The sequence below is a fragment of the Rhinoderma darwinii genome, chromosome 1, assembly GCF_050947455.1.
Source record: "Rhinoderma darwinii isolate aRhiDar2 chromosome 1, aRhiDar2.hap1, whole genome shotgun sequence".
Classification (NCBI taxonomy): Eukaryota; Metazoa; Chordata; class Amphibia; order Anura; family Rhinodermatidae; genus Rhinoderma; species Rhinoderma darwinii.
The window spans coordinates 188,022,054-188,040,423 of NC_134687.1; the positions used below are offsets into that span (position 1 = coordinate 188,022,054).

Genomic DNA, 18,370 nt, shown 5'->3' on the forward strand with positions numbered 1-18,370 from the left:
TTTCCGCTCAGTATTTACGCAGCGTGTGGATGAGATTTGTTCACTCGCATCCACTTTGCTGCTACTGTATTCTGCTGCGTTTTTTCCGTCTGCAATTCCAGACGGGAAAAATGCAGCAATTCCGCAACGTTTGGACAAGCCCTTTCAGTCAGTCTCTCCTCAGGCTTATATGGCTACTTACATAATAGATAACATTTAACTGTACAGAAAATGTTTCCTTAAAGGGAACCTGTCACCAGCATTTCACCTATTGAACTTTACTTATCCCACACTGGCCACTGCTATAAAAAGTTCATTGGCATTATCCCCTCTCCTAAACTCCTCCACCGACCGTAAATAATGGTCTGCAAACATTTTGCACCTTTTATCGTAATAATCCGGTGTCCCTTTCTGCGCACACCCCAGAAGAGGACATCAATGCGCAACGGAGGCATGGAGCTGTCAATCAAAAGTAAGGGGGAGGGGTAAACTCAGAAAGACTTGAGGAATGAAGATTTGACTCTTTTCTGCTCATTAGCATACGTTGTGGGAACATTAAAAAACGAAATACTAAAGCCACAGAGCCGACTAAGAAGACAATTATAGGTTATATAGGAATGATATTTCACCCACTACCACCAGGTATTGCTGGTTTAATAGGTGAAATGCTGGTGACAGGTTCCCTTTAAAGAGGCTGTCTTGAATTAGGAAGAAGGGCTTGCTCTTTTTTTTCAGGAAGAGCGCCACTCTTGTCCATGGATTGTGTTTGGTATTGCGGTCCAGCAACTTTAAAGTTAATGCGTCTGAGCTGCATTACCAGAGTCTACGGACAATAGTGGTGCTGTTCCTTAAAAAAAAAAAAATGTTTTGTTTTTTTTCCCTAATCCTGGATAACCTATTTAAAGAGAATTTATCACGGTTTTAATAGGGCATCTATAAGATGATTAAGGTATTGCGCTTCTGTGATGGCTATTGAGAAGTTCATAAGCTTGCACCGTTTGTCGATTATGGAGCTTCTCCCTAGCCTTAGGTGAAATTCACACGAATGTGTGCGTTTTGCGCACGCAAAAAGACTCAGCGTTCTGCGCGCGTTGCCGTTCCGCGTGGCATCATTGTTTGGTGCGCGGCTGCATGATTTACACGCATATGGCATCCTTATGACACACTGTTTCGATGCTTAGAAACTGCAATGAATGTGGTGCTTTTTTTCCCTTCATTTATTTAACTGTCACGCGAATCACGCGCAAATACTTCAGTGTTGCTGTGCGCGATTTTCACGCACGCATTGACTTCAATGGGTGCGTAATGCGCAAAAAACGCTCAAGTATAGGACATGTCGTGAGTTTTACGCAGCGGACTAGCTGCGTGAAAATCACGGAAAGTCTGAACGGCCCCATTGACTTACATAGGTCTGTGCAACGTGCGTGACTTTCACTCGCGTATCACGGACGCTAAATACGCTCGTGTAAATAAAGCCTTACTGTCGAGGAGGCATCACGCATGTCACCTATAAAGCGCTAACTTTGAACTGCGTTCTAGCAGGAGTACAGCAGCTGCTGAAGGATAATGCCATGAGCCTTTACGGCTGCTCTTTATTAAAGGAGTCAGTTTGGTAACAGATTGCATTTAAAAAGGAACAGGTTATCAGGTCTGTCCTATCATACATATACTCCACTTTATACAACAAAAACTGTCATCAGACCTGGATAAAAAGGACGCACAGTTACAACTAATTAGTCACATCCATGCCGCTCCCTCTTAAGCTTTTTGAAAGATACAATTCATTAGCGTCATTAGTTTTAAAACCTAGTTCAAAAGTATGAAAAAAAATATATAGTACATGGCATTAATATGGGAATAAAGGAGGAGACCCTCTCGACAAATTCAATTGAAATCGTCCTCCACTAAATAAAAAAATATTTGTCATAGGTTTTGCTTTCAAAACCCTTCCAACCCCTCAAATACTTAAACTGGATGCCACCAATGGCCGAGTTCCAACGGGCCAAGAAGAGGTAGGTGCATGTGCCTGTTGCATCATCTCCCCCCCTCAAGTCATGATCCGTAGGCCCAAATAATGTTGAGTGCCAAATGGAGTTTAAAAAAAAACCTAGATCTGTTGACCCTAAAGCTAAACAAACAAGACTGACTATTGGCTTAAGATGAATCTAGTGTGAGCCTGCACAGGAACCACCATAGCTGCTCATCCTTTCACGAATGCATAAACCTTAACTAAAAACCAACAACTTAATAGTACTGTAGATGGTGGTGTAAAGGCGGCTAGTGTGTTAGACAAAAATAGATATATTTCAGAATCCAAACAATGGAGATTATATAATATATATATATATATATATATATATATATATATACGCTAGAAAACCTCATGGGGAAAAACAAAAAAAAAAACACTATTCATGAAAACCTTGTAGTTTACTCTCCAAAAGATGACATGCAGCATTAGTCTAAGCCTCATGTAAGAATAAGCCCGGTAATACTTTATCCATGAGCTTAAGCGATGATACATTACCAGATTGTGTGGGTAATAATATGGATGACGTCCTAGCACCAAATGCATTATGTGGGACACCTGGCAATATCTAAAACAGCTGCACCAAGCTTCTACATGACAATGGGATAAGTGCATGGATTTGAATGCGTCACCATATTACTTGGTTAGAAGACATCCCAGAAAACCTCAGAAATATAATCTACAATATCTAAAACACCTGGCAGAGGTTTCGCTACACACCTGGACGTGTAAATGGCACAATATATTGCTGAATGGACAGATGTTGCTATGAGACAAGATAAAAAATGCAATGCCATATAGAATAAAAGGGGATTTTATGGGACTGTATAAATACAACTAAAATAATAGAGCACTAAACTTGGTGTACAAAATAGGACTGTAGTATGCGGGGGGAGGGAAGGTTTGTCTGCTTACAACTCACCCATGAACACGGGATACCTACGGATCCCTATGAACATGTCCCACGTGCACGGTGGTCTGAGTATACAAACGTTTCCCAAAGCAAATACTATTTTAGGAGATCAGTGTCTCTTGTATCTCTTATTTCAGCCATAAGCATGGACTCAACATATAGTCTTCACTATAATGATAGTGTATTGATACAAACTGTCTCTACCATACCTAAATGAAAACTTAAAACTTAGAGAAAACTTTGCAAACTGTATTTTTAGAGATACTTCTAAATATATCCTGTTCATAAAAGGCAGCAAGGATAAACATGAAGTACGCGAATATATATTCATTCCTTGGCCGCTTAACATCTGCTGGAAGTCAATTATTTTTTTGTGCCTTTGTAACATGATTTGGGCATGTAGTTACAGCGACCCAGGAATATTTGGGCGTAGACGCATGAACATGTATATAAAAGGAAAAAAAAAAAAAATCTTCTAAATCACTGCAGGTCAACACAGCATTTACAACATAATTTTTTTGCCAAAGGGAAGAAAAAAAAAAAAAATGAAGACAGACATTTGTGGGAATGGCAGCCCTTTAGCAAATACTTTCACAAAGAATTAGTTAAGGCGAAGCCCAACAAGTTCAGCGGTGAGCTGTCTAATAGACAGATGTTGTCAGAGCAGCCAAAAGCTTCAGGCAAAACTACTCTCCAGTGTGCAAAAGAGCAGCTTGTGACTGTGCTGCAGCTTTAGCAAGAACATATCTCGTGTACTGTCTTTCTGTCCCCATTTTTAGAAGATAAAAAATGCTCCGATGTTTCTGTGATGGGATTGGAAACATTGGTTTGGTTACCCAGAATACCTAGAAACTTTGCCCACTTCTTCCACCTTTGTCCCTCTGTGTAATAAAACAACACTTCAGAATGACAATGTAATCATTTCTACAATAATCCTACATATAAAGCAGCACAATATGTATATAGCAAGGCCTCCACGGTTACAGACTACTAAACACATGCCGTACTAGAAAAGCCAGGCAAGTAATCAGGAAAGAACGTGCTCTACCATAACAAGTACTTCTATTTAACAAACTAAAACGGATGTATAACATGTATGTACTTACCACGTTCACTTAGATTATCCATTTTAAAAAAAATAAAAAATAAAATTCTTTGCTCTATGGGGGTAAGTAAAAGTCTGACAACATCTCAGAAAATGGCAGCAATGTTTAACCAGAAGAAACGTGAAAAGTTCACTTACAGGTTATAGCTGAGGAACATGCCGTAAAAATGGGGGAAAATAATGCTGCTTTGGAAGAAAATGGCATTTCATGCTGGCATCTGGAGGCATGGAGCTGCCCTTGCAGCTGTTTCTTCAAGCAGTCACAGTGGAAGTAAAAATCCTGCCACATTCTTGCCTCCTGCATGATTTGTCTGCTAAAATAGCTCAGGAGAGACTGGCAAAGTTCTCCTCCTCAAAGGAAAGCTCTAATGTCTGCTTCAGCAGAGCTCTGAACCAAGTTTCTAGGTTGCTGAATGAGTGACAGGATTGCCAGCCAATCAGCTTTGATTTTTCAGGAAAATCACCCCTTAATTTATTCAAAATTAGGTCATATGACACTAGATCATCTGCTATTGGCTAAAGATGAATCTAGTGTTAGCCTGCTCAGGAAAAGGCCACCCATCTATGCCTCCTTAGATTGTAGACACCTCTTCCCTATAAACATAAAAGGAGTATTAAAAAAAAAGAAAAAAAGAAAAAAAAGTATTTTACACTGAAATCTTACCAGAGAATCCCAAGAATGGAAGGGCCGGAGCTCAGTGATCCTCTGAGCTTTCTTTAAAGAGCACTGAGGGATGAGAGAGAGCTCATCTAGAGAAGCATTTTGCAGGAAGCTCACTATTTTAGCTTTGAATACCCCCTCCATTATTTCATCCCCACTGCTGTAGTCTTCATCCAGCACACTGCCTGCATCCGAAGCCGACTCCTCGCTTTCTGAGTCTCTTTTAATGAAGCTAATGTTATTTTTGTCTTTTGATTTCTTCTTTAAGCCATTTTGCATTGGTTCAGCACGAGATTTCTTGTTGGGCTTCTGTTTCGTGCGGTTTTTAGGGGTATTTTTGTCTCTTTCGGCAGCTCCTTTGCCATTAGTGACATCGTTTTTGGAAGCATTCTGCAAGTCATCTGTTTATGTAACACAAATACAGATTTAATACAATTTCTGCATGCAGTATTCTCAACTCTAACGTTTGGCATGTATGTTACGACTAATAAGTAGTTGAGAAAATCGCGTTCAGTTGCTCTACTTTAAAAAAATAATTAAAATTAAAGTTTGCACTGTAATTCATTTAGCTTGGACTTTACACGACTACTAACAGGGAACCAAAACACAATGAATGGGGCAGGTTACATATTTATATGGTCACAAGGAGATGAAACATTCTCTTTTCTAATAACATTATGGTTTGACTCCTGCTGCGGTCCCTAAAATCACAAGTTAATACATTATTCCCACTGTGGGTGGAACTCTTAAGTATGCTCCAACATGATCACTGCAGATTACTCATGTCCTATTGATCTGTACAGATGTGCATGAACACAGAGGTCTTTCTGAACTGAATATACTATCCATTCCTCAGGATAGTTTAAGTGTGTTTTTACCAATTATCGCTGTGCTTATAGGTAAAGATACACCCCGTTAAACATGTGATTTGCTTCAAATTATTAAATGTTCTACTCGTCGAAATTGATAAAGTCTAGAAACAACTGTTAACACAAAACACTGATCTACACTGAACAGCCACTTTATTAGAGACATCTGCCCTTTCATGATTGGAGCGTCCCTGTATGGAAATTGGACACGTGACCCCAGCATAAAAATCGAGCGAGCAAATTTTCAGTGGATCAGTTTTAATGTAAATCCACATTAAAATAGGAAAATCATGCGATCTGGGAGACTTCAAACAAAGCATGGTCATTGGTGCTAAAACTAGCCGGGGCCAGTATTTAAAAAGCCACCAACCTCTGATGCAATTGTGTCGAAAGCAAACCAAGAATGGTGAGAACTAAGAAAAACATCCAGAGAAAGGGGATTCTGTGGGCATAAACAACTTGTCAACAAATGGGGTCAGAGGAGGAGGTCAAGAAATATTTTAACAAACAGGCGGTTCAGTGTCAAGCAAATTTCAGACTAATACAACGCTGGTGCTCCAAATAACGTATAAGAGCGCACAACTCGTCATTCCTTAGAATAGATGCACTATAACAGCAGGTGACCAGTTCAGGTGCCATTGCGAAGGAAAACAAAGGCTCTAGTGGGCAACAAAAATTGGATTACTGAGCAGTAGAAAAACCATCACCTGGTCAGAAGAATCCAGATTTGTGTTGCCCAATGCTGATGGGAGGGTTAGAAATTTGCACAAGCAGCATGAAAATCGATGAATCCCTCCTGTCAGATTTCAACAGTTCAGGCTGGTGGAGGTGGAGCAATGGTGTAGGGAGTGTTTTTTGGCTTACCCATGGTCCTGGGATACTTGTGGTTGGACGTTTGAACCCAACATTTTGGCGGACAAAGTTAATTTCTTCATGGCAGCAGGACACTTTAGAGGCAACTGTGAGAAGCTATATTGTCCGCATGGGCCATAACCCTGCAGAACAATCTCAACATCTAGTAGAATCTAAGCCATGACGAATTGCAACGGTTCTGAAGTTCAAAGGAGGCCCAATGTGCTACTAAATGGGTGTGTCTAATAAAGTGGCCATTCATTATATATCTACACACATACATAAAACCACAACAGTTGGGAGACTATCTTAAAGCACACCTAACTTTTCAGGAGTCTAATCAGAATAAGCGGGGTTGTGTTTGTACACGAGGAATAACACTATTTATGGCTATTATATTATTATTACTTGTCAACTGCATTATTTAGCAGTTTTCCCCACTGCCTGCTCTTTAATTCTCAGAGCTAGTGGGTGGAGCCTAACTGCTATCATGTCTTCTATACATTGCACACGGATAAGAGAATCCTGCTCTACTATCTCTATCACATCTATAGAAGCAGCATGGAGGAGATTATACAGCAGTAATGAGCAGTGTAGCTGTGAATCCAACACTGGGGTGAGAACACTAACTAGGAAGCTGCTGCAGCATCTGTGCCCCTCGCTCTGCTGCTGCTCTCCTCCTCCCACCCTCTCTCCATAGACTTTAATGGGCATCTGTAACCGGATCCCTGAGTGGATTATTCGTCTCCTCACGAGGACACAGAAAAAGATGATCAGAGTGACGATACAGTTAGGAGAGGGGAGGGTAGGAAAGGAGCCTGGTAAGTGGATAAAGAAGCCTCTCTCTAGAGATATATTGCAAAGTTTCTTATATTCGCAATAAAATGTATTTCATACTAAATCTTTTATTTATTTTTGCTTTTTTTTTTATTAATGTTATTACATTATTTATTTTCATCTCAAAGAGATTACTTTTTTTATACTTCTAATTTATTAGCATACTCCTATATGCTAATACTTTATCTACGGTGTCATTATGACACAGGTTACTGTGAGGCCAACATTAGTGTGTCCTAACAGCAGGCTTACTGAACAGACAGCCCTGGGGTCCCTTCTCTGTCCCCAGGGCTAACTCCAGAGGGCTCCCCAGTTTCCGTTGGCAGGAAACCTGGGGACGCGATGGAAGTAGGGAGTCCCCTTTTGATCATGCTGTAGTCACAAACTGCATCAAAGGGTTAAACAGCCGGGATCGGGTGTTCCTTCGATCCCAGCCGTACCCAAGAAGCTTCCCTAACAGGAGAAACTTGTTCTGGTTAGCGCAAAAAAATATGACGTGTATTTTGGTGCCTTTAATGCACAGAAATATGCGTCAAAAACAGCTTGATTAAGCTTCAAATCAATAGGAAATCGTGCAGTTCGTACATACACCAGTTTTTTTTTTTAGACAAGAATATTTAGAAACGTGTTGGGAAAAAAAAAGCGTAAGGTCAATTCTTTGACGTGTAAAGTGCGCCAAACTTTACTATAGTCAATAGTTCTAATTGCGCGCTAAAAACGCATAAAAAAAAAATAAGTGGAAAATGCGTCAAAACACCGGTATTTTAAAAGCGCTTCACAAGAAATGCTTGCGTATTTGACACGTTCACACCTATTTTTTTTAATGCCATGTGAACAGGCCTTTCTAATACTTTTGTTTTTTTTTAAGCTAAAGTTGTTTAACATCACATCATTGTATAATAAAAAGCTAGATACACCTTTCGAATATACATTTTTCTGCTACTCGTCATTTTCAAAATCTCTGCTCGCTGCCAGCGAATAAGAACAAATTTAATTTACGTTTAAAGGCTGAAACCTATACATACCTAATACTGTTCATGGCTGAAGGTTTGCTAGAATTATGCAGTCTAGGCAATCCTCTGTGATTGCAACAGCAGATTTCAGGTTAATAAATCTAAGGCCTCGTTCACGTCTGCGTGGGAGGCTCCATTAGGGGCTTCAGCCACAGATCTTGCCGAGATTGCCATAGAAAATAGCGCAGCATGCTGCGCTACTGTCTCCGGTAAAACCATGGACAGCCCGACACAACCCATTAAAGTCAATTGTTTCCGTCGGCCGCTGGTGGTAGTTGCTTCCGTTATTCCCTTGTTCTGCTACTCTGATGGAACAGAACTACGAAATGACAACGCAGGTATGAACCCAGCCTTACTGACTCGGCTATATTGTGGCAAACTATCACTATTGGAGAGGGATTTGTTTAAACAAGAAAGTGTTCTTATTCACTGAAAGCAGCGATATAGAAAATTATGAAAAATGAAAACACAAAGATACACATTTTAATAACTGTTCATGGAGCATTGCTTAAAGAGGCTCTGTCACCAGATTTTGCAACCCCTATCTGCTATTGCAGCAGATCGGCGCTGCAATGTAGATTACAGTAACGTTTTTATTTTTAAAAAACGAGCATTTTTGGCCAAGTTATGACCATTTTTGTATTTATGCAAATGAGGCTTGCAAAAGTCCAAGTGGGCGTGTATTATGTGCGTACATCGGGGCGTTTTTACTACTTTTACTAGCTGGGCGTTCTGACGAGAAGTATCATCCACTTCTCTTCACAACGCCCAGCTTCTGGCAGTGCAGACACACAGCGTGTTCGAGAGATCACGCTGTGACGTCACTCACTTCCTGCCCCAGGTCCTGCATCGTGTCGGCCACATCGGCACCAGAGGCTACAGTTGATTCTGCAGCAGCATCAGCGTTTGCAGGTAAGTCGATGTAGCTACTTACCTGCAAACGCTGATGCAGAATCAACTGTAGCCTCTGGTGCCGACACGATGCAGGACCTGTGAGTGACGTCACAGATCTGCACTGCCAGAAGCTGGGCGTTCTGAAGAGAAGAGGATGATACTTCGTCAGAAAGCCCAGCTAGTAAAAGTAGTAAAACCGCCCGATGTACGCACATAATACACGCCCACTTGAACTTTTACTTTAAACACGCCCACTTGGACTTTTGCAAGCCTCATTTGCATAAATACAAAAATGGTCATAACTTGGCCAAAAATGCTCGTTTTTTAAAAATAAAAACGTTACTGTAATCTACATTGCAGCGCCTATCTGCTGCAATAGCAGATAGGGGTTGCAAAATCTGGTGACAGAGCCTCTTTAATCTTTGTTTACATGAAACCAAAAATAGTCATTAAAGCATAATTTTAAGAAAATATTAAATCCATTCAATTCTGACAGTGGGTTTCAGTTGGATCATAGTACTCCGCTCTGGTATAACTACATCTACACCTGATCATAAAGAACACCAGAATACCACTGCAATAAATAATCAAATAAGTGTACATTTTTTAATCCTGGTAAAATATAGAAAATTATTGAGTACGCCTCATATGAACACTATACTTGTCATATAAAAAAAAAAAAACACAGTATATGGAATTAGTGAGTATTTCGTACTGAAAATCTGCAGCAATTTACATTACAATACAAGTGAATGGGGTTTTAAAAACCCCATCTAGAAGCAGAAAAAAATTCAGCGCAGAATTGAGGGCATGCAACCGATTCTCTATTCTGCAGCAAATCAATTTGGCTATGGATTTTCACCTTTGATTTCACCTTTTGCCATGCAGAGGTTGAAATCCAAACAAAAATAGAAAAAGTCAGCAGCGTGTGGACTCAGCCTTCCTGACCAAGCCTGTTAGGGCCTTGACACTAAATTTTTTGATTTGTGCCTCACCGTATTTCAGCAGTCCTAATTTTCTTATTAGGTTATTGATGTGGCGGTGTATGCGGCCTTGTTTTATGTGGGAGAAATTGTAGATTTTAGGTGTAATTTTGGGAGGACATTATGTTGCAATAATAAATATATATACACATACATACATACACATAGATATATACACACACACACGTCCTTCTCAATGAATTAGACGATCATCAAAAAATCCATTTATTTCAGTAATTCAATTCAAAAAGTGAAACTCATATTAGATTCATTACACACAGAGTGATCTATTTCCAGCATTTTTTTCTTTTACTGTTGATGATTATAGCTAACAGTTAACGAAAACCCAAAAATCTCAGAAAACTAGATTAAATAAACCCAATTTAAAAAATGATTTAATACTGAAATGTTGGCCTACTGAAAAGTATGTACAGTATATGCACTCAATACTTGGTCGGGGCTCCTTTTGCATGAATTAATGCATCAATGTGGCATGGCATGGAGGCGATGAGCCTGTGGCACTGCTGAGGTGTTATGGAAGCCCAGGTTGCTTTGATAGCGGCCTTCAGCTCGTAGGCATTGTTTGGTCTGTTGTCATCATCTTCTTCTTGACAATACCCCATAGATTCTCTATGGGGTTTAGGTCAGGCGAGATCGCTGGCCAATCAAGCACAGTGATACTGCGGTTATTAAACCAGATATTGGTACTTTTGGCAGTGTGGGCAGATGACAAGTCCTGCTGGAAAATGAAAATCAGCATCTCCATAAAGCTTGTCAGCAAAGGGAAGCATGAAGTGCTCGAAAATTTCCTGCTAGACGCTGCGCTGACTCTGGACTTGATATAACACAGTGGACCAACACCAGCAAATGATATGGCTCCCCAAACCATCACTGACTGTGGAAACTTCACACTGGACCGCAAGTAACTTGGATTGATGCCTCTCCACTCGTCCTCCAGACTCTGGGATGTTGATTTCCAAATGAAATGCAAATTTTACTCTCATGAAAACAGGACTTTGGACCACTGAGCAACAGACCAGTCCTTGTAAAGGCTTAGGAAACCTTTGAGGGTGTTTTGTGTTGATTCGCTGATTAGTGTCACACCTTGAGTCTAAAATACATTTTTACCCAATATTCACATTTTCAGAGACTAAGTTTTGGGTTTTCATTAACTGTTCGCCATAATCAATATTAAAAAGGAAAAAATGCTGGAAATAGATCACTGTGTGTAATGAATCTATAGAATATATGGAGTTTCACTTTTTGAAATGAACTACTGAAATAAATTTACTTGTTGAGGATATTCTAATTCACTAAGAAAATGGTGGGGATTCAGTCCACTTTCCGCAGGAGGAATTGACATGCTGCGGTACGAAAAATTCGCACCGCAGGTCTATTTCTGGTCAGAAATATACCGCAGTGTGTGGATAAGATTTGATAAATCTCATCCACTTTGCGGCTTGTGTATTCTGCTGCGTATTTTCTGTCCGCAATTCTGGACGCAAAATACGCAGCAATTCCGCTACGTGTGGACAAGCAGTTAGGCTTTATGCATTGGTTACAATAGATAAAGTTACAGCCTTTTTATGGGGCTGTCAGAACATTGACAACCAGTCTGTCAAACTTCACAGGTAGTCAGCTCAAGGCCCAGATTGGGCAGAGCATATTCAGGATGACTGACAATACCCAAACCACACACGTCTCCATCTCTTACTGCCATATTATGAGGTCTATATAAGAGACAACATTTTGATGGAAACCCTTCCATAATGCAGTGTTTTATTTCTGAAGAGAAGGAGATAAGGTCATACCCGTTCTAACTACTTTCACAATAGGATACCAACATAGCTTTAGTGTTTGACCACCTCTGTGGTACGAGTGATTATATACTTTTTACTTACAGTAATTTGTGTTTGAGAAACAAACAAAATTGCTTTAGCAACTATTTTAAAACTATCAGGAGCCTTTATAGGGTATTGTGATTAAAGCCTTCAAAGTGTAAATATTCATAAAATATGGAAAATTTTAGAAACCAGTGTAAAAAGGTACAATTAATTAACGATAACAAATGTTCAATGTTTAATCTATTAAAATGGGATTTGTAGTGAATATTGTATGCCTGTGTATATCCATAGACTGGTGTCTTTACAAAGCAGATGAATACAGACATGGCTAGATTACAAATAACATTTCACAATATAAGGCTCCTGAATGGTTTCAAAGGGATTGTCTGGAGGAAAGAGAGAAGGATTTAAAGGAGTGCTGTGTAATTCAAGTGCGTCCACATAATGCACAGTGAGAGCTCCACCATCCAGCGGCTCCCCTCTATTACCTATATATGACCTAACAAGGCATTTAGAAAGGGATTCTTCAAAGTGAAAAACCCTGTTAAAAACTTGACATTAACCCCTTCAAGACAGTCATATGGCTACATACGTTCCAACTGCCGATGCCCCGTGCAGTTGTCACATATATAAACTTTGGCAGCCTGGAACAGAGTTTAATGTGTGCAGTGCTACTTCAGTGTAAACAGCGCTGCACTCATGTCTGCCGGGGCTTTGAGATGCCAGTAATACACCCACCTGTAGATGGCGCCACACAAACCCCCCTGTAGATGGCGCCCCGAAGCACCCTCTAGGAGCGGAATCCCTGGTCAGAGGTCGCCTCCTAGAGGGAGCTTATGGGGCGCTCTACCTACAGTCGGAACTGTAGCACTATCTACAGTGGGCACCATTTATGTGGGCACTGGCACTAGTGCCACAGTGCCCACTGTAGAGATCTACAGGGGCATCGCAGTTTTTTCAGGGGGTTAAGACAAAAAAAAACAAAAAACTTAACGCTATGAAAAACAGATTCGAATTTTGAGACACATTGATGTAAAACCGCCATGAAAATCTGACCGTTGATCTGTTTTTTTTTACTGGTCATTTTTTTAAGTCGAGTGAATATAACCTTATAGCCCTCCTCACAGCGATTCAGGCTGACTGAGAGAAGACTTAGGGTATGTGCACACGGTAGCAGGCTTTTACGGCTGAAATGACAGACTGTTTTCAGGAGAAAACAGCTGCCTCGTTTCAGCCGTAATTGCTCTTCCTCGCATTTTGCGAGGCTTCTCTGACGGCCGTAAATTTTGAGCTGCTCTTCACTGACTTCAATGAAGAACGGCTCAAATTACATCTGAAAGAAGTGTCCTGCCCTTCTTTTGACGAGGCTGTATTTTTACGCGTCGTCGTTTGACAGCTGTCAAACGACGACGCGTAAATGACAGGTTGTCTGCACAGTACGTCGGCAAACCCATTCAAATGAATGGGCAGATGTTTGCCAACGTATTGTAGCCCTATTTTCAGACGTAAAACTAGGCATAATACGCCTCGTTTACGTCTGAAAATAGGTTGTGTGAACCCAGCCTAATTGTTACAGAGCTACAACAGTGTATGTATCTATACACATAATATAGACAGACTAATATAAAAAAAAAAAAATATATATATATATATATATATATATATATATATATATATATATATATATATATATATATATATGAATCAAAAAAGTTTTTCACATTTTTAGTCATTTGTCTGCTCATTATAATTGAAAACATGGAATTAAACTTATCTAGACAATTAAAGCCTCAAGTCTAGAGAAAATTCAAAGCGGTTGCAAGGTTATTAAAGGGTTAAATATGCCCTTAAAAAGCAACAGAGTCTTAAAGTGGTAGCACTCAAAAGTGATCTTTAGACATCGGCTTTTTCTGGTCATACCTAAAAGGATTTCTCACAATAAGGGATTAGTCAGACTAGAGTAATACTCGTCCATGTGCTGTGTGTTGAAATAACGGACATCACACGGACCCATTCATTTCAATGGGGCTATTCAGACAAGCGTGAGATTTCACGCAGTGAGTGTCCGTTGCGTGAAACTCACTGCATGTCCTATATAGGTGCGTTTTCACGCACCTAGAAAGTCAATGGCTGCGTGAAAACCACATTCAGCACACGGAAGCACATCCATGTGCTGTCCGTGTTTTACGCATGAATTACATTGAAAAAAAGAAATGCTTGCGAGTGCGGAAAAACACATGCCACTTGCAAAGCACACTACTGCATAACGCAACACACATGGACAGATTGATGCACATTTTGACGTGCGTAAAGTCTGTCATGCTCGTGTGAATACAGCCCAAGACTTTGATTGTTCTTTTTGCACACTTCTAGTATGAGTTAGTGTGCATACGGGACTCCCAGGAGGCAATGCTCGTTCTCACTCACCCTGTTGCCCCTGTTTATTGACTTTTCTAGTTAGGGCAAATGTAATATCTTTATGAACAGAAAAAATGTACTACTAAAGAAAACTGGTTAAAAAGGAACCTCCCCGGTTACCAAAATAAAATAAAATTATTTTCTTAGAATGCTCTATATAGTCACTGAGCATAAATGCTAAATGAATGCTTTTTTAGCTTTAGATTTGTATGATTTTATTACCTTGCTCATCTTCTGCAAATAACTTTAGTGCCTCAAGTGCTTCATGAAAAGACCAGTCATGTTCTTGAAGTACTTCTCTAAGCTCCTGTCCAAAAAAACATTGCATAATCATACAAAAGCACTTATCCAAGGAGTTACAGATCTGGAAATGAAACAATCCTTCATAAAAGAAATCACTTTTCTTATTGACGGACAAATATAAAGAGAAGACATTTTTTTTCGTTCTGATACAGAAAACGGTTTAACGCCTAACATTCATAAAGAATAAGCCACGCTCAGACTTGGGCCCTTTTCACACTGTGTTCATCGTCCACAACTGACGTATACGTCAGGTAAAGCTCCCGACATATACGTTAAACTGAGGCTGTGACTGATGCGCAAGGGTCATTCATCACTCAAACTATAATAGGATATGTTTGACTCTCATGAAGTATCCGTTAAACAGATCCTATAATAGTCTATGGGTGACGAATGACACGGTTAGGCATCAGTCAGCATCTGTCAAAGGGTTAAGACATCAGTTTAACAGAGTCATAAAAAGGAATTAAAAAATGCTCATGACGTATACGTTAAACTGATGCCTGTGACTAATGCTATGCAGTGGCAGCCATCGAGCATAAAACAAAAACGGAACTGGCATAGGCACGTCCTTAAAATCTAAATCTATAACAATATATTTAACCCGCACTGAGTAGTTTAACTTAGGTTAACTTGGCTCCAAAAAAAAAAAAACACGGACAGTAAGTTGCATGTACCCCAAAATGGTATTAATAAAAACTACTCTCGCTCTTCAAAAAAACAAAAAAAAACACTTAAAATCGACAGAAAAAACAAAAAAGTTACGGCTGTCAAAATATGGCGACACAAAAAACAATTTTTCTTTGACCAGTTTTACAAAGTAAAACCTATTTATTAAACAAAAAAAAAACCTAAAATTTGGCATCACCGTAATCATATCGACCTGCAGAATAAAGTTTACAAGTCGTTTTTACTGCACGGTGTGAGCAGTCAAAACAAAACAATAGAGGAATCAGTTTTTTTTCCAACTTCAAACAATTTTTTTTTCCCGTTTCCCAGTATATTAAAATTGTGCCATTAAAAACTACAACTCTTCCCGCAAAAGAAATATGCCAATGTCGACGGGAAAATAAAAATAAAAAAGTTATGGCTTTTGGAATATGGGGAGGACAGAAAAACAAATGAAAAATGGCTGTGGCACCAAGGGGTTAATGAGCTCTGGTCACGGAATAGCGGCCAGACTGCAGTTCTGTAGAACGGCCGCAACGCAGTGGTCGGGGCCATTTGCTTCTGGCTCAAACTACTGCACACCGTTCTTTACATCCAGCGATCGGAGGCAGACGGAGCAGGTGATTAGTGCAGGGTCCGGGTGTCGGACCCACACTTATCATATACTGATGACCTATGCTGTAGATTGGTCATCAGTTGTCCGGTCATGGAAAACCCCTTTAAAGGCTCTATAGTTTGTCATTTTTAGGTGCAAACTCCTGAACTTCATTTTGTTACACATCTGACATGTCAAAAGGTCACTTTTAGATGAATTTTCTCTTTAAAGCAGAAACATACCTCAGGCTATTAAAAGGGTAAATTAATAGAGAATGTTTTTAAGTAGACTGCTGCAACATGTCATATTGACATGCCAGACGAGGACATCAATTTAGTTTCACAAGATTAAAACCCCAGTTTCCCAAAATGAATGGGCTGAAATGCTTTATAGAGCGCCTGAACCAAGCTCTTCGCTTAGGCAAAGTTCACATCTGCGCCTGGACTCCATTCAGACCTTCTGTCGGAACGGAGCCCTGATAAACTGAAACCGTAGGTTTCCATCATCATTGTTTTCTATGGTGAAGGATCCGGTAATAATGGTTTCAGTTGGTCTCCGTCGTGCAAGGGCTCCGTCGATTTGACGGGATGAATACCATAGTCGACAAAGGGCTCCGTTCTGACAGAAAGCTCAAATGGAACGTCGGAACGGAGCCCTGACGCAGATGCGAACGAAGCCTAAGTTAATACAATTCCTTCCAGCTCCATCTAAAGTTCAAAAACCTGTTTAAACGTAGGCTGCTGCCTTTTGATGACGATAAAGAGAGACCATGGGGAAATTTAAAAACGCCCATCCAGCCAGCTGAGCATTTCAGGACTGCTACCTCAGTGATGTTCTAAACGTAACCAGTTGCGTTTAACATGGTGTCCTATCCACGGACAGCATGTTATACAGCATAAGGCCCCATGCACACGACCGTGCCCGCAATTGCGGGCACGGCCGGGCGCTGACTGACAGCCGCATTTTCGGGCCGTGCTCCCATACAAAGGCTCCCATACAAAGTATGGGAGCACGGCCCGCAAAATGCGAAAGAACGGACATGTTCCATAATTCCCGGAACATTTCCACGGCACTGACACCCTTCCGTAGTGCTACGGAAAGGTGTCAGTGTTCAATGAAAGTGAATGGCTCCGTTTTTTGCTGTCGTGTGCATGGGGCCTAAGGAGCGGAGCAAATTGATGTATAATTTTTTATGTGTACATACACTATTTTTATAAACAATATTAACAAACCACAACACAAGCCAGATCAGACAATACAGTAAAGCAAATAGGGAAAAAAAGTAATGGTTCTAAAACAAAACACAAAATGGTGTATTGTAAAGGGGGATATTTGAGACTACGAAAAATAAAGACTGCCTGTATGTGCCTGAAAGTTCACCAGGTGACGCCACCATAGGTCAGAAGTGATTATTTTTCATTTCCGTTATATTACCCAGCTCTGTGCAGTACGGTTTTGATGCTGGCAGGATTTCTGTGGGTAGGATTATGATGTAAAAGACTACAATTCACATGATTCCGCTCTCATCTCACAGACATTGCCTATATAAACAGCAGCCTTCAAGTCCCTCTACTACAAGGTGTAAGGTAGTGCTACTGTGACGCAGTCCTGTGAAACACAATCCCTCTGAGAAGGGAGAGAAAGGAGCAGTGGAGATCACTGATGTGTGACATTTTACTTGAGGGGCGCTAACAAAGTTTTCACAATACGCAACCACATACAAGCAGGAGATAAACACCAGAAGTCTGTTCACATGACTGCATGCGAGACTGGCTCAGAGAGACATTTTAGCTACAGACCGATAGATCTTAGTGCAATTAAACTATTTGCACAATTTCTAAAGACCGGATAACCCCTTTAAGAAGTCTTAAAGGGAATGGGTCGCTAGAAAATTTTTTTTTTTTTTTTTTAGTTAAACAATTATTTTTTAAGTGATTACACATTGTTTCAATTTCAATTTTTTCACAAGTCAGAAAATATTATAAATTAGATTGTAATTTATAATATTTTTATGTGCTGAGAACTAGAGGGAGCAGTTCCCAAAATTGCAGCATGGTCAATGTGGTAAAGCAACCTCATTGCTTTATGCTGTGGATTTGGGGTAGACACACTCGCTCTAGTGTCCTCACACAATCCCCTCTCCCTTCTTATGGCTAGGGCCATGAGGAGGGGGTTTGAATCTTCAAACCTCCTACAGTGTGTGCCGCTATTTTCTGAGCGACTGCACAGTGTAGGAGGATTAGATACAGTGCTCAGCAGACAATAGAATACGAACATAATACACACATCACATACACAAACATAAATTACCTTCTCCTGCCGCCGCCTCCGCTCCTATTCCTTGTGCCTACGCTTCCTTGAACATATGGCCGGAAGCCGCGGCCGCATGTCGTAAATTTTACTGTCCGG

The 18,370-nt window shown here is 40.3% G+C and overlaps 1 protein-coding gene across 3 annotated transcripts in view; it reads right to left on the minus strand.

The window, feature by feature from the left end:
- SMARCAD1 (SNF2 related chromatin remodeling ATPase with DExD box 1) overlaps positions 1-18,370 on the minus strand; it is a 102,131-nt gene that overhangs the window by 43,306 nt on the left and 40,455 nt on the right. For all 3 annotated transcript variants that reach the window (XM_075860659.1, XM_075860660.1, XM_075860661.1), the window contains exons 8-9: positions 14,620-14,704; positions 4,691-5,088 (exon numbers count right to left, since the gene is read on the minus strand). In XM_075860659.1, coding sequence (XP_075716774.1) covers positions 4,691-5,088; positions 14,620-14,704 — 483 coding nt within the window. The remainder of the gene's footprint in view (positions 1-4,690; positions 5,089-14,619; positions 14,705-18,370) is intronic.